Source organism: Microcaecilia unicolor, chromosome 4 (genome assembly GCF_901765095.1).
Source record: "Microcaecilia unicolor chromosome 4, aMicUni1.1, whole genome shotgun sequence".
NCBI lineage: Eukaryota > Metazoa > Chordata > Amphibia > Gymnophiona > Siphonopidae > Microcaecilia > Microcaecilia unicolor.
In genome coordinates this window covers 342220776-342246256 of record NC_044034.1, presented here as the reverse complement: position 1 = coordinate 342246256, position 25481 = coordinate 342220776, and the positions used below count along the sequence as shown (strand labels likewise).

The 25481-nt window shown below is 43.6% G+C and overlaps 1 protein-coding gene across 1 annotated transcript in view; it reads right to left on the bottom strand.

Annotated features, from left to right (window-relative positions):
• The window catches only part of LOC115469737 (interferon alpha/beta receptor 2-like), a 96279-nt gene that overhangs the window by 11199 nt on the left and 59599 nt on the right, over positions 1-25481 (bottom strand). The window contains 3 exon segments of the mRNA XM_030202524.1: positions 12508-12685; positions 14491-14672; positions 17233-17411. Of these exon segments, the coding sequence (XP_030058384.1) occupies positions 12508-12685; positions 14491-14672; positions 17233-17411 (539 nt within the window).

Sequence of the window (25481 nt, the reverse complement as noted above, 5' to 3'; positions counted from 1 at the left end):
AGGCATCAGCAGCACGTGTTGATTAGGAGCCAAGTGTAAAGCAGTTTTGGCTGTGGTCTGGAAGTGATGTTTGTGAACCTTTGGATGATGGTGTAGTCCAGCAGTGCTGTTATAAAGCAGAAAACACAGGGACACTGAGTAGTCAGGACCTAACAGATGCATGGGGTCTTGAAGGGGAGAAAAAGAACAGACTGGAGGCTAGAGTGATGAGCGGTGGCGAGCGAGGTATCAGACCATCTGGACAGCAATCCTTCACCCTCCCCCAGTCTCAGGGTCCTTGTTTTAGTTGATTCACCCTGGGGCCTGCCCCACACTAGGGTCATCCCTTTGCATAAATCCTGCCGCTCTTTCATTTTTGCATGATAAAACAGACATGTAGAGGAAATTATGACAATGCAAAAGGGCCATATATTCCTGTAAAAAAGCAACCCAAAGAACTCAGAAAAGCAACATGATTGCAAGTAAGAATTAAAACCAGACTTTCCAAGGAAAATGAGGGGTGCATTAGCTAGCTATAAAGCATTGTTGCTCACCCGTTATTACGTGTTTTCCATAGACAGCGGAATTAATCAGGCACAAGGGTGGGTGATGTCTTTCTATGTCACTAGGATGGAACAACTCTCCCAGAGCTCAAAACTTGGAGTAAGATATGAACGTGGGAGGTCCTTCCTACATGCAGCAGTCTCAACTGCTCAGTCTGGATTTAAGACTCCTCTAGACCACTTTGCAAATATAGGAACCTGGAAATAGGTGCTAATGAGTATGCTGCTTCTGGCTCTGAATCCTTAGTAGAGAGATTATAGGATCCTGGAAACAGGAGCTAATAAGCGTGAGCTGGTCGATATAGTGTATCTGGATTGTCAAAAGGCATTTGACAAAGTACCTCATGAAAGACTCCTGAGGCAATTGGAGAGTCATGGGATAGTTCTATTGTAGATAAAAAAAACTGGTTAAACAATAGAAAACACAGAGAGTAAGGTTAAATGGTCAGTATTCTCAATGGAGAAGGGTAGATCATGGGGGTTCCCCAGGGGTCTGTGCTGGGACCACTGCTTTTTAACATGTTTATAAATGATCTAGAGATGGAGCAACTAGTGAGGTAATTAAATTTGCTGACGACACAAAGTTATTCAAAGTTGTTAAATCGCAAGAGGATTGTGAAAAATTACAAGAGGACTTTACGAGACTGGGAGACTGGGCATCTAAATGGCAGATGACGTTTAATTGAGCAAATGCAAAGTGATGCTTGTGGAAAGAGCAACCCGAATTATAGCTACACAATGCAAGGTTCCACATCAGGAGTCACCAACCAGGAAAGGGATCTAGGCGTCGTTGACATGAAATTAAACTCTGGAATTCGTTGCAAGAATGTATTAAAAGCAGTTAGTTTAGCAGGGTTTAAAAATGGTTTGGATAGCTTCCTAAAAGAAAAATATATAAGCCATTATTAAAATGGACTAGGGGAAAATCCACTGCTTCTTTCTAGGATAAGCAGCATAAAATGTATTGTACTGTTTTGGGATCTTGCCAGGTACTTGTAACCTGGATTTGTTACTGTTGGAAACAGGATCCTGGCCTTGATGGACCTTCGGTCTGTCCCAGTATGGCAATACTTATGTACATATGTGCTGCTTCTGGCTCCGAATCCTTAGAAGATAGATTATAGGATCCTGGAAACAGGTGCTAATGAGTGTGTTGCTTCCGCTCCGAATCCTTAGTAGATAGATTATAGGGTCCTGGGAAAAGTGGGTTTCTGTCTGTGCTGGTATAATGCCAGTATGTTGGTACTAGGCATTTGGCAAGTCTTTGCCGTTTCCTTTAACAAAATTAGATATTTTTGGAAGGAATGCAATATTGCTGTTCCAGGAGTAGCAAGATAGACCATGAGGATTCATCTGTTCCAGTCATCAGAACTGGAGCTGACGACTAGATCACTAATCAAAGCTGTTGAAAGTCTAGAAATTTACAACAACGCCTAAGCTTTCCCAATATCCCAAAAGATTCTTAATAGCAGTTTGACCTGCTTTTTAAATGATAATGTATTGTCAAATATGACCCCTAATAGCTTTAAAAATGTTTCCAATACAAACTGATTGTCTCCAATGTTAAGAAATTGATTGGTATGTACATTATATTTTGAATGCTGCAACGGTTCTGCCTGCCCCTCTGCCTGTTATTGAATTAAGGAGTAGAACAGCAATCTACTCCCTCAAAGTTCAAAGGGAGGAGGAAGCCCCACTCAGGAGCTGAACACGGGAGGAGGTATTCTGCATAAGATAATGTCTGTTTGGAGAGGCCTGTATGGAAAGGAATCGCAGAGAGGAGAGACTGACATTAAGTCAGAAGGAGAGGATAAGCGGCATAAAATGTACTGTATAGTTTTGGGATCTTGCCAGGTACTTGTGACCAGCATTGGCCACTGTCGGAACAGGATACTGGGCTTGATGGACCTTCGATCTGTCCCAGAATGGCAGCATTGATGAAGACTGCTGCCAGAGGTATGCCGATGAACAAGTCAGGTTTGCGCTGGGGACTGCACTTGAATCTTGATGACGGTGCTTGGAGGAAGAAGCTTGCGCTGCCGTACACTATTGTTGAGGAGTTTTAGTGCTCTAATGCTTCTTTTCTTACTTATTTATTATTTATTGCATTTGTATCCCACATTTTCCCACCTTTTTGCGGGCTCAGTGTGGCTTACAATAGGATATGAGTAATAGAATACATTTGTTACAACTTGGTTATGGATTACATTGTGGAGAGTTGTGCGAGACATTCGAATATCAATTAGGAATATGACAATGGGACATCAACATAGAAACATTGGAAGGAGACAATGGGAAGCTAAAGGCAATGTTAGACAAAGACATATGGTGTACATAGTTCCGTGAGTAAGTGTATGATTGACTGGATTGCGGGATGAGGGATCAGAAGTGGGTGTATATTGCATTGATGAACAGTGAGTATGGAATCTATGTGTTTTGGCTCTTTCCGTAAGTTTGTTCAAACAGGTGAGTCTTCAGTAGTTTACGGAAGGAGGCTTGTTCGTTAATCACTCTTAGGTTGCGCGGTAGTGTATTCCAAGCCTGCGTGCTCATGTGGGAAAAGGTTGACGCGTGTAGCGTCTTGTATTTCAGGCCCTTGCAAGTGGGGAAGTGGAGGTTGAGGTGTGTTCGGGATGATCTTTTAGCGTTTCTGGGTGGTAGGTCTATTAAATCAGACATGTACGCTGGGGCTTCGCCGTAAATGATCTTATGGACTAGTAACGCATTCCTTAAGTGGAAGCCAATGTAATTTCTCTCGTAGTGGTTTTGCCCTTTCATATTTTGGTTTTCCGAAGATGAGCCTGGCTGCTGTGTTTTGGGCTGTTTGAAGTTTCCTCAGTATTTGCTCTTTGCAGCCCGCGTATAGTTAATTTTACCTCTTATGAATCACTAACATACTCCATCTTTGGAGCTCAAAGTGATTTACATCATCAAGAGAGCCAATCAAACATTGGGAATACCAGCCAATAACTCATAGAGATTCATGCCCATACCACATCCATTAATAATTATTCTAACAGTAATCTATCAATCAATTAATCTCTATTACATACGTCCAAAATAAATAGGACTTAAGAGCTTTACAAACATCTTGTAACAGAGATACATTTTATCTGAGTTGGAATACTGTTCCACCATTTAGCCACCAAATACAGAAAGGCAGCTGAGTGTATGAGTTTATACTTTACCCCTCTTGGATTAGGAACATCAATTTCATATAGGTTCCTTTCTATTAACAGGTAAAATAATCCAATTACTTATACACTCTGGTGCTTCCCCAAGAATAATTTATCGATTCCTATGAAAGGGGCTGGTGATGAGGCCTTCTCTTCAGGCCTCTAGAAGTGCTGAAAAGGGGCCGAACTCTGGACATGGAAATCTCCAAAGATCCATGTGCCAGTTTAAGCACAGAGTATTATCTGGTGGTCATCTCGGGCAACTGAACTTTTAAAGACATTGCACAGGGAGGTCGCGAGTGGTTCAGTTGAAAATTTAATGCATACAATTCAGCTGATTTGTGCATAAAGACGACCTTCTTCTAATTTGTTGTACCTAAAGAAGCCTTTTCAACTTCATAGCAGTGGCATAGTCACGTGGGGCCACGGGGGCCTGGCCCCCCCCCCAAAAGTTGCTCTGGGCCCCTGGTTTGGCTAGCGGGGGTCCCCAACCTCCGCCAGTTGAAGCCTTCGTCCAGCGCTGGTCTCCGGCACCACTGCATTGCCTGCCCTGCTCTCTCTTCCCTTCACATCCGGCACACTCCTTTTAGTGAAATTCTCAGTTTCACTAAAGGAGGATGTATGCAAAAAAAAATGCTTACATTCTACCTGGGTTGCGGACCAGGCCCATGCAGATGAGAGTGTGTCAAAGTTCTGGATTTTTCTGTCGCACTGCAGTCAAGGTCAAACTCTGATTTTGCAACATGAGAAAGAAGGGAAATTGGAAGAACATCAGGAAAACATGATTTTAAGAATAATTAACTAGACAGCTTTGTTTAGCATCCATTTGGTTGCGTGGAGAAGACCAAACTGAGATGCGGAGGAGACCACTGCGGATGGGAAGGACTGTGCATGATCAGAACTTAAAACTAAGATCTGAGCTCTGGGACTGTAGTTCTATTCTGATGATGTGCGACAACATGATTCACCTGTGGTCCACTCAATCCTGCTTATAGACAGAACATTTGCTTTTAGTACAAGATGTGAATTATGCCACGGCCCAGTACAGTAATACAGCGTGCTTGTCTGACATTGCTGTCTGGATGTCTCAACGCCACCTGAAATTAAACATGACCAAAACCGAGCTTCTCATTTTTCCCCCCAAACCCACCTCCCCACACCCCCTGTTTTCTATTTCTGTTGATGGCTCTCTCATTCTCCCTGTCTCCTCAGCTTGAAACCTTGGGGTCATCTTTGACTCTTCTCTCTCCTTCTCTGCTCATATCCAGCAGATTGCCAAGACCTGTCGTTTCTTTCTTTACAACATCCGTAAAATCCGCCCCTTTCTTTCCGAGCACTCTACCAAAACCCTCATATCCACACCCTTGTCACCTCTCGTTTAGACTCTGCTGCCCGTCTCATCTTCCACCAGGGTCGCTTTACTCATACTACCCCTCTCCTCAAGACCCTTCACTGGCTCCCTATCCGTTTTCGCATCCTGTTTAAACTTCTTCTACTAACCTATAAATGTATTCACTCTGCTGCTCCCCAGTATCTCTCCACACTCGTCCTTCCCTACACCCCTTCCCGTGCACTCCGCTCCATGGATAAATCCTTCTTATCTGTTCCCTTCTCCACTAATGCCAACTCCAGACTTCGCACCTTCTGTCTCACTGCACCCTATGCCTGGAATAAACTTCCTGAGCCCCTACGTCTTGCTCCATCCTTGGCCACCTTTAAATCTAGACTGAAAGCCCACCTCTTTAACATTGCTTTTGACTCGTAACCACTTGTAACCACTCGCCTCCACCTACCCTCCTCTCCTCCTTCCTGTACACATTAATTGATTTGATTACTTTATTTTTTGTCTATTAGATTGTAAGCTCTTTGAGCAGGGACTGTCTTTCTTCTATGTTTGTGCCGCGCTGCGTACGCCTTGTAGCGCTATTGAAATGCTAAATAGTAGAAGTAGTACCCCCCCCCCCAAATACCATGAATACAAATACACAGAGCTTAATTTCTGGGGGAACAGCCTGAACTGCTCTCCCGTTCAGGAAGCCTGCTCAAAAGAAGGGAGATTGTGAGCCTGGAGCAGAGCAGAGAACAGACACTCTGCTCTCCCTAATCTACTACTACTACTACTACTATTTAGCATTTCTATAGCGCTACAAGGCATACGCAGCGCTGCACAAACAACGAAGAAAGACAGTCCCTGCTCAAAGAGCTTACAATCTAATAGACAAAAAATAAATAAAGTAAGCAAATCAAATCAATTAATGTGAATGGGAAGGAAGAGAGGAGGGTAGGTGGAGACGAGTGGTTCCAGCCCAATTTCTCCTGTTGCTCCTGCCATGGGGCCCACCCTGATTTCTATCCCCCCCAACTTTCTTTTAGTTTACAAATTAAGCCCTGTAAGAACATAAGAACTGCCATACTGGGTCAGACCAAATCTACGAAGCCCAGTATTCCTGTAACAGTGGCCGATCCAGGTCATAAGTATTTGGCACAATCCCAAATATTCCAGGCTGCTTAACACAGGGATAAATAGGGGCTTTTTCTCCAGGAATTTGTCCAAACCTTCTCGACATACCCAGTGACACCTTCTGGTCACACATTCTACAGCTTAAGTGTTTTGAGTGAAAAATTTTGTTTCTACGATTTGTTTTAAATATGGGGATTGGGGGGGGGGGGGGTAACCTGCATGGAGCAGCAGTAACAACCCTGACCTCTTTACTGGGCAGACTGAATGGACCAGGCTGATCTTTATCTGTTGTCATTTATAATGTTACTATGTTAAATGTTCTTCTAAGTAACCTCATGGAGTTCTTTCTGAAAGATTAACAAATCTTATTTACTTGTCCCACTCCACTCATGATTTTATAGATTTTTTTAATGCTGTATATTTTCCCTGTCTCCTCTCCAAGCTGAAGAGCCCTTTCTTCATAGGTTTTAATCATTTTGGTTACCCTTCACTGTATCAGACATCTTCTAATAGTTAAAAAGGTTTTTATTCTTGCCACTTTACAACAGTTTGTCCTAATTAGATTGTAAGCTCTGTCGAGCAGGGACTGTCTCTTCATGTTCAAGTGTACAGCACTGTGTACGTCTAGTAGCGCTATAGAAATGATAAGCAGTGGCGTTCCTGGGGGGGGGGAGGCTGACACCTGGGGCGGATCGCCGATGCGCCACGCCCCCCCACTGCAGCGCGACCCCCCCCAACACCCCTCTCACCCTGGCGAAAGAACCCCCCCCCCCCGGGGTGCACGCCGCTGGGGGGGTGCCGCGCGCCGGTCAGCTTCCTTCGTTTCCATGCTCCCTCTGCCCCGGAACAGGAAGTAACCTGTTTCGGGGCAGAGGGAGCATAGAAACGAAGAAAGCTGACAGGCGCGCGGCACCCCCCCCCCCCCCGGCGGCGTGCACCCGGGGCGGACCGCCCCCACCCTTGGTATGCCAGTGATGATAAGTAGTAGTAGTAGTAGCACAACCTGACGTGGCCACGTTTTGTCTCTCTAGAGGCTGCATCAGGGATTATCAACTATTAGGGTCCCAAAGGGTATAGATGTAGCAACGAAAACAGCTCAGCAGCAGAATAAAAAGAGTGTCTCGTTTGGGACCCTAATAGTTGATAATCCCTGATGCAGCCTCTAGAGAGACGAAACGTGGCCACGTTGAGTTGTGTTTTAGGGTAAGAATAAAAGCCTTTTTAACAATTTAGAAGACATACGTTCTGCTTTTGTGGACTGTACTGCTCTTTCTGCAGAACCTTTGTTTTCCTCTTCTGGATTTCCTTGCAGAATCACACACAATGCATAATAGAGCAATAGAGGCTTTATGTTATTTTCTGTTTCATTCTCCATTCATTACCCTGACTGCATCCTTCAAACAGAAAGGCTACAACCCCAAAATAATCTCCAAGAATATTGCCTCCTCCCTCAAAACACCCAGGGAAAATCTGCTACAGTACAAAGAAAAAAAAAAAGCCACAGACAGAATTCCTCTTGTAGTGACATACAACCCAGAGCTGGAGAAACTGAGGAAAATCATAAGAGACCTACAGCCACTACTTCAGGAAGATGAATTACTGAAAGAGATATTCCCATCCCCACCAGTGCTGGCCTTCCGACAGCTACCAAATTTAAAACACAAGCTGATCAGAAGTAAACTTCCAACACAGACGGAAAAAGAAACGGGCACGTTTCCGTGTAACACAGCCAGCTGCAAACTATGCCAAAACATTTCACAAGACCCCACAGTCATTCACAAAGGAAAAATATGCAACATAAAGGACTATTTTACTTGCTCTTCTTCCAATGTGGTATATATCATTCAGTGTAAAAAATGTAACGAAGGATGCTATATTGGAGAAACAGGCCAGATGCTTAAGACAAGATTCAATCTGCACAGACATCACATGAAAATAGCCGGTGCCAGTCAGGCCCCCACCCCTGTGGGCCAACACTTCACAAGACCAGAACACTGCACCAGTGATTTCACAGTAAGAATACTGAAAGGTAATTTTAAAACAATACAGGAACGTAAGACCTTTGAAATAAGAATGATTGAATATTTTGACACCCAACAAACAGGATTTAATAAGGATCTGGGTTTTCTAACTCATTATAAAACATAAAGCTGTATTTCTATGTTTATTACCCTCCTCTCACCTACCAACACCCATCCTGTTAGAATATCAATGAAATGCTTTGATGTCCCCATGCATACCCCCACCCTCCCACTCTGTCAGACTGTCAAAGTAATGCTTTGATGTTTCTCTTATATATACTATCTGCTACCACATTTGCTTATTTCCGAACTGAGGAAGAAGGGCAACCTTTGAAAGCTAATCAAGAAATGTATTAAGTTATGTCCAATAAAAAAAAAGGTATCATCTTATTTTCTTTTCCATGTTTTATTTTGTTTGATTTCTGTTGATATCCATTCATTACCTAATAGGTGAATAATAGATTTTTATTGATGTTTATTTCATCTATTTTATTAGTTTGTATTGAGTTTTTTTTTTGTTACATTTGTACCCTGCGCTTTCCCACTCATGGCAGGCTCAATGCGGCTTACATGGGGCAATGGAGGGTTAAATGACTTGCCCAGAGTCACAAGGAGCTGCCTGTGCCTGAAGTGGGAATCAAACTCAGTTCCTCAGTTCCCCAGGACCAAAGTCCACCACCCTAACCACTAGGCCACTCCTCCACTGTTGCTACTATTTGAGATTCTACATGGAATGTTGCTATTCCACTAGCAACATTCCATGTAGAAGTCGGCCCTTGCAGATCACCAATGTGGCCGCGCAGGCTTCTGCTTCTGTGAGTCTGACGTCCTGCACGTAGACTCACAGAAACAGAAGCCTACGCAGCCTTCTACATGGAATGTTGCTAGTGGAATAGCAACATTCCATGTAGAATCTCCAATAGTAGCAACATTCCATGTAGAATCTCCAATAGTATCTATTTTATTTTTGTTACATTTGTACCCTGCGCTTTCCCACTCATGGCAGGCTCAATGCGGCTTACATGGGGCAATGGAGGGTTAAGTGACTTGCCCAGAGTCACAAGGAGCTGCCTGTGCCTGAAGTGGGAATCAAACTCAGTTCCTCAGTTCCCCAGGACCAAAGTCCACCACCCTAACCACTAGGCCACTCCTCCACTGTTGCTACTATTTGAGATTCTACATGGAATGTTGCTATTCCACTAGCTGTGTACACAAACCAGGACTCTTAGCCACCAACTTCAAGAAAGTGCTAGAAACAGTTCACACCAGTATAATATAGCAGATATATAATTTATGTGTATAGAGTACCCTCAGATATGAACCACTATAACTGCAGTCAATGAATGCTGCTAAAAAGTGGCATAGCACTTCTTTCATTAGGTAACTCTAACAATTTTTTGGGAGAGCAAATTATGCTCGTTTTTTTTTATGCGTCCCAATCACCACAGTGCTATAAAATCACTTGTTACTTTTAAAATAGTATATACTAGGTGAAAACTGTGCACTTATCTTTTAAGTTCTTGCCTCCCAGGCAGAACTGTCTTGCCTTGCTGAAACATTTATCAGTTGCCTTCCCCTGGAACTGCCCGACACCGCGGAGTTAGCGGAGATAAAGGAAGTTCCAGAGGACGCATTTTTAGTCACTCTAGATATTGAGTCGTTGTATTCTAACATCCCCCAGGATCTTGCCCTCAATATCGTGGAGAATACGATGGCTAGGCGCCCTGTCACTGAACGCATACCATCCACTTTCTTACAGGCTTTGTCTAGACTCGTTCTAAAATCAAATTACTTTGAATTTGAGTCAACATTTTATTTGCAAATCACTGGAGTAGCTATGGGCACAGCAGCAGCCCCCAGCATTGCCAACTTATATGTCAGTGATTTCGAGGTAACGAATTTATATAATTCCCAATGGATTACCCACATTAAATATTGGGGTAGATTCATAGATGATATTTTTTTCATCTGGGTATCCACAGAAAATCATTTAAATCAGTTTTTTGACTGGTTGAACAGCAGAGACGTCCATTTGAAATTTACTATGAACAAACATAGACTACACGCTATATTTTTGGATACGGAAATATTTAAGAATAATGGTAGTTTACACACCACAGTTCATCATAAGCCCACGGACAGAAACAGTTTACTGCAGTTCAACAGTCATCACCCCCACAGGTTAAAGTGGTCATTACCGGTGGGCCAGTTCTTACGATTACGGAGAATTTGCACCACCGATATATCTTTTAAACATCAAGCTGCTTTGCTAATGGACAAATTACGGATTCGTGGGTACCCTGAGAAGTGTATCCGTCAAGCGTACAAACGAGCATGGTACGCACAGAGATCGTTATTGCTAGCAGACAAGCCTAAGGAACCATTAAATAGGATGGTATGCGTGTTAGGCTTTTCCACCATGGCCCCTCAAATTGCCCAAATCATTAACAGTCACTGGCAGGTGTTGACTTTTCATACTATTTTTCAGAACAGCCATGTATTGCATATACGCGAGGGCGGAATCTTAGGGACCGATTAGTGCATACTTCTATTGGAGACAACTACAATAACAGAGAGGGGGGCATACACCAACCTTGCGGTACTTGTCAATTTTGCTGCCAAACCTATCGCATGACACAGTGGACCCATCAACAGACGTCCAGAACATTTCAATTGAGATATAATACCACATGTACTACACCGTTTGTAGTATACATGATTGAGTGCCCCTGTCATTTGTATTATGTTGGGCGCACCATTAGACATATGAGAGTGAGGTTAATAGAACACAAAAGCAGATTATCTACAAAAACTATGACAGCCCCCATGGTAGCTCATTGTGAACAATTTAAACACACATTTGCAGATTTAAGGTGGTTCATCATTGATCATGTCCCTGCTTGGACTAACAGCATGGATCGGACTACTGCACTGGCTAGGCGAGAACAGTGGTGGATTTTCACTTTGCAGACAATGAATCCTCAGGGACTCAATGAAAATGTGGAATGGAACACTATAATTTGATCTGTGGTGACTTACAGAGATGTTCCTGTTCTGCCTTTCCTATTCGTCTTTTTGTTTGTTTTTGAACAGCTTGCATAAAGTTAGTTGAACATTGTGACGTCATTTCCGACCTTACATGACTGCGGATGCCTTATAAGCCACAAGAGACAAGCAGGCTTTGCCTTGTTTTGTGGATTGCTTAAACAAAGAAAAGAAGCAACAAAGAAGGAGGAAGATAAGATCTATGCAGCCTTAACCCTTGTCCCTGAGGAAAGCAATTGAAACCCCGCGGTGTCGGGCAGTTCCAGGGGAAGGCAACTGATAAATGTTTCAGCAAGGCAAGACAGTTCTGCCTGGGAGGCAAGAACTTAAAAGATAAGTGCACAGTTTTCACCTAGTATATACTATTTTAAAAGTAACAAGTGATTTTATAGCACTGTGGTGATTGGGACGCATAAAAAAAACGAGCATAATTTGCTCTCCCAAAAAATTGTTAGAGTTACCTAATGAAAGAAGTGCTATGCCACTTTTTAGCAGCATTCATTGACTGCAGTTATAGTGGTTCATATCTGAGGGTACTCTATACACATAAATTATATATCTGCTATATTATACTGGTGTGAACTGTTTCTAGCACTTTCTTGAAGTTGGTGGCTAAGAGTCCTGGTTTGTGTACACAGGTTGTTGAATGTTACCAGAGACATTGATATTGTAAATTCGCTATTCCACTAGCAACATTCCATGTAGAAGTCGGCCCTTGCAGATCACCAATGTGGCCGCGCAGGCTTCTGCTTCTGTGAGTCTGACGTCCTGCACGTACGTGCAGGACGTCAGACTCACAGAAACAGAAGCCTACGCAGCCTTCTACATGGAATGTTGCTAGTGGAATAGCAACATTCCATGTAGAATCTCCAATAGTAGCAACATTCCATGTAGAATCTCCAATAGTATCTATTTTATTTTTGTTACATTTGTACCCCGCGCTTTCCCACTCATGGCAGGCTCAATGCGGCTTACTTGGGGCACTTATCACTGTAAACCATCCTGAATGCATCCGCCAAGAAAAGGTATAAAAAGATTCATAAATGAATAAAATAATTCCTACCATTTTCTTGTTAGCCACTGCACACTGAGCAAAGGATTTCAAAGTATTATCCACGATGATGTCTAGATCTTTTTCCCCCAACACAATTATTTGTCGCATCAAATCCTGCCTTTCACCAGGTCTAACACAGCTGCTATACTACAATGTCATCCTTCTACCAACTTGAAGACAGAGAAAGAGAGATCAAAACAGAAGATACCTGATTTGCTGATGGGGCCCGTGACAGCACATTTCCAAGGGGAGGGTTTGTTATGGGAGTTCATATTGGTTGTTGCAGTGGCATTAACAGAAACACAATAATTTGTCCTTGGAAGCAAACTCGGGATGGTGGTCGTGAAATTCTCTTTATTGGTATCATACGTAAAGATTTCAGCAGTCTGAGGAAAACACCATTGAATGTTATAGCACATTAGTACATGCAAATGAACAAATACATATACAGTAACACAAGTACATTAGTTTGATTAAAGGATTAACCTGTCAATTAAATCAGAAGCAAGTTTCACAGAGATGACATTAACCACGAGAGGGATAATATTGCACCCGCAGCAGTCAGTGGTTTGTTTGCAGCCAAGGGCTGAACTGAGACTAGATATTCAAAGTCTGGGTAACAGCACTAAATATCCAGGTTACAGCGGTCACCTGGAAGCAAACTGCATACTGGCCGATATTCCCAACAGTGTGTGGTTAGCTTCATGGATAAAAGTTAGGAGTGAGTGGATGCAAGGGAGATAAGCAGTGGGTGACAGATGAGCGAGTGAATATATGGAGGCTAGGAGCAGCAGGGGGGTGGGGGGAGTTGTCATGGCATAGTCAGCCAACGGTGTGAAAATCACTGAGCCGCGAGTGGGCATGTGCAGACCAGGTGAGTCACATGTACAACTGACACTGTTCTAGAACTTGCATGCACAACTTTGCACCCTTTTACTAAGCACCCCTTTAGCGTGCGCTAAATGCTAAGAAGCCCATTTTAAACTCATGGGCTTCTTAGCATTAAAGGGGCCCTTTTACTAAGCTGAGGTAAAAGGGGCTCTGCTCTAGTGGCACAGCCATTTTTGCCGCATGATGAGGCCCTTTCTACCACAGCAGGTAAAAAGGCCAAAAAAAAAAGAAATGGCCGTGCGGGAAGATTGGGAAAGAGTACTTACCGCCAACCACTGAGGTAGCAGCGAAGGCTCCAGCGCTAACCCTGTGGTAACAGGACAGCAAGTGGCGCTGCTCTATAACTACCAGGTAACCCCGTGGTAATATTTTCAAATATTTCCGCCAGCGCTGGGAATGCCGCACGGTGGGCTTACCACTGCTTTGTAAAAAGGGCCCCTTAGTGAGCATTAACGGCATTAGCACGAGCTAAGCTTTAGTAAAAGGGCCGCTGTGTGCGTTAAGCCTAAAATATGGCACACAAGTTTATAGTATTAAAGGGTAAGTAACTAGGCCCTTAATCCAGTATCTCATGGTGGCTCCTTTATTAGCAGAAATACATAGCTAGGGTGGCAATCTGGCTTATGATTTTTTTTTTTTAATATTAATTGTTCTGTCTTTGCTGCAGAATTCCATAATGAGTGATCAAGTTTATAGTTTGATAAACTGGTTGTTCAATGTTTCGTGGCAGCCAATGTTACGCTAGCAAGGGCCTGGAAGCGGGTGGAAACTCCAACCATGCAACTGGTAGCTCGCAAAGTGGACTATTTTTTTATTTATTTTTGTTACATTTGTACCCCGCGCTTTCCCACTCATGGCAGGCTCAATGCGGCTTACATGGGCAATGGAGGGTTAAGTGACTTGCCCAGAGTCACAAGGAGCTGCCTGTGCCAGGAATCGAACTCAGTTCCTCAGTTCCCCAGGACCAAAGTCCACCACCCTAACCACTAGGCCACATTGACGGCTATGAGAAAAGGACATATTAAGCTGTTCCAGAAAACATGGCAACCATATGAACATGTGAGGGATGTGTTATTACCAACACCATAGTGCGAGGGGGATGGGAGGTGAGGGAGGGAGGGGAAGGGTACATTGAGTAGGTCCACATAATAATGACAAGCTGTTGTATTTGAAGGTTATATTAAGAGCTATGGATATGTATGCATATGATAATAACAAAATTTCAATTAAAAAAAAAAAAGAAGATTAAAAAAAAAAAGAAGTTTATAGTTTGATGACGGCACTGATGTGCATTAATTACCTGATTCACATTTCCAGCTTTAATTAAGGCAACATTATAAGTAAGTTCAGGATACACTTTATGGACCACAGAGTAAGAGGTCTGTTTATCAGGTGACCCAAAGTGGCAGACTGGAGGGTGGATTGTAATGTGGAGGCAGCTGTCACAGCCAGTGACATTGACTATGGGTGGGCCCAGGACAGCTGTATTAAAAAAAAATACACAACATTATTCAGTGTAATTTTATTCCATATTTATATTTATATGAATTGATTTTGTACATTGATATCTCTGCATAAACAGAAGGTTTTATGATTTCCTAGGCCAATAGACCGTTGCTAAATTTTAGGCACCTAGGCGCCCTGGATTTTTTCATCTCTAACTATATGAAGGGTAATTTTATAAACAGAGAGGCTATAATGGAAAAACCAGAAAGAACCACAAAAAGACTTACAACTCAATGAATAAAGGTTGATAAATCCTGACACGTTGCTTTTTCTGTTGATATCAGGACTGAGTTAGTCACTTAGAGGGACCCTTTTGCTAAGGTGTGGTAAAGCCTGGGCTTAACGCACTCTAATGCAGGACTAAATGTCTGGAATGGCCTCCTGGTGGAGGTGGCATGGATGAAAATTGTAACCAAATTAAAGAAAGCTTGGGACAAGCACATAGTAACATAGTAGATGACGGCAGAAAAAGACCTGCACGGTCCATCCAGTCTGCCCAAGAAATGTGCCACTTTTTTGTGTATACCTTACCTTGATTTGTACTTGTCTTTTTCAGGGCACAGACCGTACAAGTCTGCCCAGCACTATCCCCGCCTCCCACCATTGGCTCTGGCACAGACCATGTAAGTCTGCCCGGCACTATCCCCGCCTCCCAACCACCAGCTCCGCGGCTCTGTTATCCAATCTCGGCTAAGCTCCTGAGGATCCACATAGGATCTCTAAGGGAGAGTTAGGGATGGTAGATGGCATGGAATGGTGGGGGGGGGGGGGGGGGGGGGGGGGGGCTGGATAGGCCATATGGTCCTCATCTGCCTTAATTTTTCTCTGTTTCTATGTTTCCTGCGCACTAAACCCAGATTTACCACAGCATTAAAAGTCAGGCATCATCTTTTTTCTTTTTGGCAGATTCTGGGCTAGTAGGTCCCATTAGAACGCAACACCTGCAAAAAATAACATGGGAGCACTTACTCCCTCCTATTAAGGAGACACTGCTCCCATGTTAACACTGAATCAGTCTTCGGCGGGAAGGGGGTCCAGAGACCGAGGTGAGGGGGCACATTTTAGCCCCCCCCCCCCCAGCGCCACATTTTGGGGTAAATGTTTTTCTCACACATTAACCTTCCTGTCCAACTCCATTTGGAGCTTTCAATTGACACATTTAGGGCTGAAAACTAGGAAATATTGTACCTCCTGTTGAGACCACTCAGTTCAGTATTGTTTGAAGAATCTATAATTGCAATTAACTATCTTCCCCTCTGTCCTCGGACAGTGTATATCCTAATTTGCTCGAGTTTAAATACTGAAAAACTGCCCAGATTTCCCATTGGCGCGGGATATCTAGTATGAATAAAACTTGGAACTGATTGTTAGGGCTTAACGCCCTTTTTTAAAAAGGGCCCCTTAAGTGGGTGACTGAAGCTCAGGGCTGCTCATTTACAGCCCTTTTAAGATAGATCATAGAATTGAGACGTTCAGTGTCCATTTCTGGTAGTATGACAACAGAGTCTTTTCCAAAATACATGCAGGAATGCATGTGTGCATACTGGCACACACTTTATTATATATATATATATATATATATATATATATATATATATATATATATATATATATATATATATATATATATATATATATATATATATATATATATATATAATTCCATTGCTTCTGATATTAGTCCTTTTTGTTACATATATATATATATATACACACATGAGGGCAGGACCACAGGAACAGCTGAAACAGAAGCAAAAGAAAAGGCTGTCTAAAGCGGCGTCCCTGCGTGCAGGAGGTAAAAACTTTTAAACAGCCGGCTCTTACGAAGGGGAGGGGCAGAGAGGGGAGAGGGGGTCCTGCAGAACAGGAGATAAAACTTTTTTGGGCGGAGAAAATCGGAGGATTAACATCTCCTGACGTCGGGGGTGGGGATGGAGGGGGGCGACCTCGGGGGGGGGGGGGGGGGCGTTGTGGCAGGGGCGGGAGATGTTGGTGCGTGTGAAGGAAGGGCTGAAGCAGCTCCTGCAACGTTCCAATGTCTCTCACTGCGTTCATGACGTCAGAAGATGGTTACGATCCCAGTGAGACACATTCGAACGTTGAAGGAGCAAATTATTATATTACACATATATATATATAACAAAAAGGACTAATATCAGAAGCAAGCATCTCCCCCCACCCCCCGAAGAACTAATATATATTGCACATGGCTCCACCATTCACATCCCAGTATCTCCTCTCTCTCTCCCTTCCACCCTTGTATCCTAACATCTGCCTGTCTTTTCTTCTTCACGCCCCCTCAGCATCTCCCTCTCTCATCTCTTCCCCCCCCCCCCATGGTCCAGTATCTCTCCCTCTCTTTCCTGCTGTCCACCCTCTTCCCCTCCTGTTGTCCAGCATCTCTCTCTACTTCCATTCCACCTCCTGATCCAGCTTCACTCCCCCTTTATCCTTACCTCCCTCCCACCCATTGTCCAGAGGCCCAAAAGAATAGAAGGAAACTTCTGGGTTTAAAATGATAAAACAGAAGACCTACTATGCATGATTGGATATAATAGGCTGTCACTTTCGTTCCAGAGTGATGTTCCATTTTCAGTGAAGGCCTGCACACTGAAAAGATACACTCCCATGCAATCCGTCATCTTCTTTGTCAGGTCACAGCTTAGGTGGTTGGTATCAAAACATTCTTTTATATAGTTCCATGTGCTTTCCTTGCTTTAAGCAGAAAAAGTAAATCAGTGCAACATTAACAAATTAATTATCCTCTCTCTCTCTGCCCTAAAGGTTAAAAGTACTTTGAGCCCTTCTCAGGGGAAAAAATAGTCATAAGACAATTAAGAATCGATTCACGCATAACTTTCTTACTTTTAGAAGAAAACCATCTCTAGCAAGATTTTTGTTTAAAAAAGGCTGAAAGAAACCAATTGTTTTCCTAGATTCAACTGAAATTGAACCTTGATGCTGGTATTTATAAGCTGACAAATGGATCTAAAACCCACTAAGCAACATTTCGGAAGTGTACACATCACATTTCTGTTCACCTACTAAGCAAACTTTAAAAAAAAAAAAAAAAGATTTTTATGAACGTGCTCAGCTCATTGCAGGCATCCTAATGAACACAGAGGAGGCTTTGCTGACACACGGCGGTAACTATTTAAGTAACTTTGAACTTTTAAATTGTAAATGGGTTATAGATTCAAACTGAACTCATGAAAGAGAGAGCGCTTTGGTAACAGAAAAAGCAGAGGCAACCAATATTCAGCCACTCAGTTGCTGAAACACAGGATTTACAAACATAAATCCCCTGTTTCATCACCCCCCCCCCTTTTACAAAGCCGCACTAGTGGCTGCAGGTGCTGTAATGCCAACACAGCCCCTTCAAAGTGAATGGGCTGTAAAGGCATTGCTGCACAGCTTTTTAAAACGGAAGGTAAGTTATTTATATAAAAAATGAACTTTTCAGTCATTTTGATGAGGTAAATAAGCAGATTAATTTTTCTGCCCATTATTATGCAGAGCCAGTGCAAAGGTAGTGTGCCCCTGAGGTGAAGCTTCAGCTTTATACCCCCCCCCACAATTAACTTTCAGCCTGCATCCCGCACCACCCCCAGATTTCAAGTCAGCAATCATTTTTCATCACACAAATATTCTATAAAAATGCAGGTCAAAGAATGTACTGATGCTCCCCCCCCCCCCCACAAGAAGCTGCTGCCCTAGGCGACCAACTCATCTCGCCTAGTGGTTGGACCAACCCTATCTTTAGGCCAGAAATTCAACAGGTCTATCTGTTTAATAGGACCACTAAATATATGGGTTTAAAAACTTAGACAAGATAGTTATAATGGCTATTTGTACGTCCTACTAAATGGACACAAGTTATCTGAAGAGCACTGTATATCAGCATTGCCCTCATAACTTCAGTCCTTATCCCTGGAATTCCTCTTCCTAAATCAGTGGTTCTCAACCCAGGATTCGGGATACAATTTGCCAGTTAGGTTTTCAGGATATCCACAATGAGTGTGCATGAGACAGATCTACACATAAGGAAGGTAATGCGTACAAATATATCTCATGCATATTTATTGGGGATAGCCGGAAAATCCAACTGGCTTGGTATGTCCCAGGTACTCAAGCATCCACGTGGTTTATAAATTATCAAATTTATAAAATAAAAGAACGCACAAATTTTGGTTGGACATCCCGGGGGCAGTTCCGTAACTGGGTGCTACAATTTACGCACCTAGATTCAAAGTGCTGAGCATTAATTTTATAATGGTATCTGGGGGCCCAGATTCTGTTATAGAACAAGTCAACATCTACACGTCTATATTTAGGTATGCTCACTTATACTATGTCAATAGCAGGCATAACGGCACGTGCCTTAATAGCACTTTAATGCATAACTAACTGTACTCTAAGTTACACACTTGACTGTTGGACACACCCACCACGCTCCACTCCCCACCCCCATGCACACTCCCTTGCAATTACTCAATAAGCATTACATTATAAAAATTCTTATATTCCAATATTGCCCATTGGAGTTCTAAGAGGATGACAATATCTAGAAGTAACCAGGCACACCCTGGGAATTACAACTTAACCAATACAACACCAAGCTTTCAGACATTCAAAAATGTCTTGAAAAATGTTTAATAATTTGCTAAAAATCAAATCATTTCTTGTTTCCCGGATGTAAACAGGAAGAGAATTCTAGATTGTTGGAGCCCAATATGCAAAACTTGGAGAAAACAGTTTTACTCTTCAAACTTGCTAGGATTAAGATTTATGAAGACGCATAGAATCTCTCAGATTTCTTGCCTTTGTTGGAATAACAATCAGTTAGGTATAATGGGGCCAAACCATAAAGAGATCTGAAAACTAATACACTTTTTGAACTGGTCACTGAAGCACCATTACTAACCCCCTGTAACAAAATGCCTACCACCCACCTGGGTTTAACCCTGTGGCCACCTGGAGGGTCTGTCCCCAGCACTGCTCTGGCCCGCCTGCACCTGCCACTTGTGCTCTACACTAGCACCCTCCACGCCACCGACTGGGTCCCTTCTTGCCTCTGGGTGAGTCTCCCGCTCTCAAGTTATTCCCCGGTGATTTCTAGGTTACTGGGGCCACAATCTCAGGGGTCCCACAGGTCCTAGAAAGAACCAACAGACCCAACACAAAAACCATCAGGATTCTTAGTCAGTCCAGGACAACAGAGACAATAAACTAACAGGTTTACTGTCACAGTAGTACAGTGAATCATATAAAACAGGTGGAAAAGAACAGCAAACATTAACAGGTAATTGACTAAGGAACAATATTAAACTGTCTAAACACTTGTTACTACCTGGGTAGCTTCAGGAAATTAACTACTCACAAGCCTTGAACAGGGTCTCAGAACAGAGATGTTTACCTCTGTGCTCCCACACTGAGACTAAAGATTACCTCACAGCTTAGGTGGGAAAAAACTGACTTCTGTAACAGCTTTACAAAAAAAGGTCACCCACCATCTACTGTCCAAACAAGAGAAATGAAATAGGGATCAAATATGTCATACATTCACATAAGTTACATACTTAAATCCCTGTTTCATCACCCCTCCTCCCCTTTTACAAAGCCACACTAGCAGCTGCAGGTGTGGTAATGCCAACACAGCCCCTTCAAAGTGAAAGGGCTGTGTCGGCATTGCTGTGCAGCTTTGTAAAATGGGGGGGGGGGGGGGGGAGTTATTTATATAAAAATGTAACTTTCAGTCATTTTGATGAAGTAAATCAGAAATGTACGTGCATGTAACCTCTCTCTCTGGGGTAGAGGCCTGGTAGCACCCTGCTGATACCGGATTGATTATGTGAAATTAAGTAATGTTAGTCTTCTTGTTTAAGAAGATTGCAGTTAGTTCAGAACACAGCAGCTCATTTGATTGAAGGTAAAAACAAATCAGATCATATCACTCCCGTCTTTTTATCATTATTTATTTGGATTTATTTACCGACTTTTGAAGGAATTGGCTGAGCTGCACTGGTTATCAGTGTCAGCACAGATAAGTTTAAGGTTTATGTTTGGTATTTAAATCTTTCCAGTTAAAAGTCCCTAGTTATCTTGCTTTTATGATCAACAAATATGTTCCATCTAGGAAATTGCAATCTTAACAGCTAACTTTGTTGAACTTTATCCATAGTTAAGCTGATAAGCACTATGAAATGAGCCAGTGCCATAGCAAGGGGGGGGGGGGGGGGGGGGGGGGGGCGGTCCGCCCCGGGTGTCTGCTCAGGGGGGGGGGGGGGTGCTCCCTGCCAGCTTCCCCCCCTCGGCGAATCGACATCCCCCCCCCCCCAGACCAGCTCCCGCACCCTACCTTTAAAAAGAATATCGGGAGGCGAGGCGCAGCGCCTCACGCCTGTCCTGCACGTAAAAGAAATGTGGACCGTCGGGTCTTCCCTCGCTCTATCTGTCCCGCCCTCCGCTGACGCAACTTCCTATTTCCGCAAGGGCGGGACAGACAGAGCGAGAGAAGGCCCGACGGTCCACATTTCTTTTACACGCAGGGCAGGCGCGAGGCGCTGCGCCTCGCCTTCCCGATATTCTTTTTAAAGGTAGGGTGCGGGAGCTGGTCGGGGGAGGGGAAGGGGGTGTCATCGTGCTGCACCCGGGGGGGGGGGGGTGCAACGGTGAAAACCGCCCCGCCTCGGGTGGCAGCCCCCCCTGCTACGCCACTGAAATGAGCATTTTGCTATTCTGGTCCCCATTTGTGGGATCAGTTGCCTGAAGACATTAGGTGTATGGGGAACTATTTACAATTTCATAAGGTTGTGTAAACATGGTTTTATACCAGGGGCGTATCTGAAAGTCGGCGGTAGCGGGGGCCGAAGCCAGAGTGAGGGGGCACATTATAGCCCCCCCCCCCAGCCGCCGCCGCTGCCATTTCCGACCCCCCCCCCCCCCGCCGCCGTGGGTACCTTTGCTGGTGGGGGACCCCAACCCCCACCAGCTGAGGTCCGCTTCCTCCTGCCGCTGCGAGGTTTTTTAAGTTCTTCATCTGGATTCGTCCTCCGTCACTCTGTGCTGCTGTTCAAAGAAGCTGCTAGCTGAATGCAGTTTCGGACTGAGTCTGACGTCGCTGCTGCACGTTGTACGTGCAGGACGTCAGACTCATGTACAACGTGCAGCAGCGACGTCAGACTCAGTCCGAAACTGCATTCAGCTAGCAGCTTCTTTGAACAGCAGCACAGAGTGACGGAGGACGAATCCCGATGAAGAACTTAAAAAACCTCGCAGCGGCAGGAGGAAGCGGACCTCGGCTGGTGGGGGTTGGGGTTCCCCGCCAGCAAAGGTACCCAAGGCGGCAGTAGGGGGCCCCAAGCAGATACGCCCTTGTTTTATACCCAGTATTTAGACTGAATTCCTTCAAAAAGTCAGTCAATAAATCCTAATAAATAAAATAATAGTTTTGGGAGACATCGGGTATCTTGGGTTGTTTGTGTTAAACTGATGAAAAAATTGTGTGTTAATTGTTGAATATTTTTATGTTTTATATTTTAATTTTTATTCATTTTTAATCACTGAACTATGTATTGCAAACCGCTTTGATGCCTTGGGCGTAACACGGTGTATCAAGTGAATACATCAAATCCATTCTAGCACCGCAAAATAGGGCACAGGAAGATAAAACTGATGTCACATGAAATGAGTGGTAGACATTAAAACTACCGGACCGAAAAGCAAAACTTGCTCAAACACCGGGGCCCTAGGGTTCCCCTGACAGATTTTTCAAGATCTATGTCCAAACGCCTGCTGCAAATCTGCATAACTTTGATGTATTTTGCACATTAAGGCCCCTCTTTACTAAGCAGTGCTATAAACCCATTGACATTTTAAACGCACGTTAACCATGCACGTGTCTACAATATTCCTATAGGTGCCTAAAACACTAACGCACCTTAGTAAGCAGGGCCCTAAATAATTTAACTATTTTGTATAATCAGAATAGTTCTTTAGCATTTTTGTCTGAGCCAGGGCAGGATTAAGGTATAGGCAAACTAGGCACGTGCCTAGGCTCCAAATGTTTAGGAGGGGCCCCCTGAGATGTGCTAAATCAAGGCAAATTCTTGTTCTGGTAAATCGGCTGCTGGCTTAAAGAAGGGAGAGAGGGAGGATAAGAGCACTACTGCTCCAAACTATGTGGTCCTTTTGCAAAGGCACGCTGAAAAGTGGCTTGCGGTGATCCATAAGTACATAAGTAATGCCACACTGGGAAGAGACCAAGGGTCCATCGAGCCCAGCATCCTGTCCATGACAGCGGCCAATCCAGGCCAAGGGCACCTGGCAAGCTTCCCAAACGTACAAACATTCTACACGTTATTCCTGGAAATGTGGATTTTTCCCAAGTCCATTTAGTAGCGGTTTATGGACTTGTCCTTTAGGAAACCGTCCAACCCCTTTTTAAACTCTGCCAAACTAACCGCCTTCACCACATTCTCCGGCAATGAATTCCAGAGTTTAATTACGCGTTGGGTGAAGAAAAATTTTCTACGATTTGTTTTAAATTTACTACACTGTAGTTTCATCGCATGCCCCCTAGTCCTAGTATTCACATCCACCTGTTCCACTCCACTCATTATTTTATATTCCTCTATCATATCTCCCCTCAGCCGTCTCTTCTCAATTTTTTTAGCGCGCCTGTAAAAAAGGGCTTTTAAAACATTTTTGCCGAAAATGTACGTGTGGCAAACTGAAAATTGCCGCACATCCATTTTGGGTCTGAGACCTTACCGCCAGCCACTGACCTAGCGGTAATGACCTACGTGTGCCAAATGCCACTTGGCGAGCGTCTGTTATACACGCCCGAAAATATTTTTCAGACAAGCACCAAAATTGAAATTACCGCAACAGCCATGCGGTAACTCCATTTTGGTGCGCGTAGACGCTTATGTGGCTTAGCAAAAGGACCCCTACGTCTCTTCTCCCCAACCCCTGCGTACTGTCATCCAATCAGCAGAAGGCAGCAGTCAGGCATACTTCTTATTTGTTTCTTCCTCCTCTGCCAGTTTTGAAATGCAGTCAGAACCCTGTTGTCAGAGCTTTCAAACACAATTATATTACGATCGGGGGCCCAATGCACTTATTTGCCTAAGGCCCACTAAAGGGTTAATCCTGCCATGGTCTGAGTAATTGATTTTGTTCTTTTGGGATTCTTCCAAGTATTGATGTGAGGAAGGAGAGGAAGAGTGAGCTCAGAGATGGGCCAGCAGTATGATGGAGGAAAAATCAAGGATGTGCAGAAGAGGAGGAAAGAGATTCTAGGTTCTAGGGAGGAGGAACCAGAGGTAGGGTGATGACTGGCTTCGGCACAGTTCCTCCAACATCCCTTCTCTTTATCTGTGTTCTTACTCCCTCTTCCCCTTTCTGATTCTGGAACTGTTTCTGTCCCCTCCTTTCACACATGCACATACGACTTCCACGTTCCCCCAATTCCCTCCTTCTCGCAACTTCCCTAGCTTTTTCAACCCCCTCCATTCACCATCTTCCCCATCCCTCTAGCGTCAACCTCTCCAAGCTCCTTGTCTCATTTCTAACTCTCCTCAAGCCCCTGTTTCTCAAATCCTCACCACTCATAACCACCTCAGCCCCCAATTTTTTTTTAACTTCCCCAAAATATATCAATAGAAATCAAACAAAATAAAACATGGAAAAGAAAATAAGATGATACCCTTTTTATTGGACATAACTTAATATATTTCTTGATTAGCTTTCGAAGGTTGCCCTTCTTCGTCAGATCGGAAATAAGCAAATGTGCTAGCTGACAGTGTATATAAGAGAAACATCAAAGCATTAATTTGACAGTCTGACAGAGTGGGAGGGTGGGGGTGGGTCGGAGGTATGCATGGGGACATCAAAGCATTTCATTGGTATTCTAACAGGATGGGTGTGGGTAGGTGAGAGGAGGGTGATAAACAGAGAAATACAACTTTATGGTTTATAATGGGCTAGAAAACCCAGATCCTTATAAAGTCCTGTCTGTTGGGTGTCAAAATATTCAATCATTCTTACTTCAAAGGTCTTGCGTTCCTGTATTGTTTTAAAATTACCTTTCAGTATTCTTACTGTGAAATCACTGGTGCAGTGTTCTGGTCTTGTAAAGTGTTGGCCCACAGGGGTGGGGGCTTGACTGGCACCGGCTATTTTCACGTGATGTCTGTGCAGATTGAATCTTGTCTTAAGCATCTGGCCTGTTTCTCCAGTATACATCCTTCGTTACATTTTTTACACTGAATGATATATACCACATTGGAAGATGAGCATGTAAAAGATTCCTTTATGTTGAATATTTTCCCTTGTGAATGATTGTGGGGTCCTGTGAAATGTTTTGGCATAGCTTGCAGCTGGATATGTTACAGGGAAATGTGCCCTTTTCTTTTTCAGTCTGTGTTGGGAGTTTACTTCTGATCAGCTTGTGTTTTAAGTTTGGTGGCTGTCGGAAGGCCAGCACTGGTGGGGATGGGAATATCTCTTTCAGTAATTCATCTTCCTGGAGTAGCGGCTGTTATGATTTTCCTCAGTTTCTCCAGCTCTGGGTTGTATGTCACTACACGGGGAATTCTGTCTGTGGCTTTTTTTTTCTTTGTACTGTAGCAGATTTTCCCTGGGTATTTTGAGGGTGTTCTAACTCATTATAAAACATAAAGCTGTATTTCTCTGTTTATTACCCTCCTCTCACCTACCAACACCCATTCTGTTAGAATATCAATGAAATGCTTTGATGTCCCCATGCATACCCCCACCCTC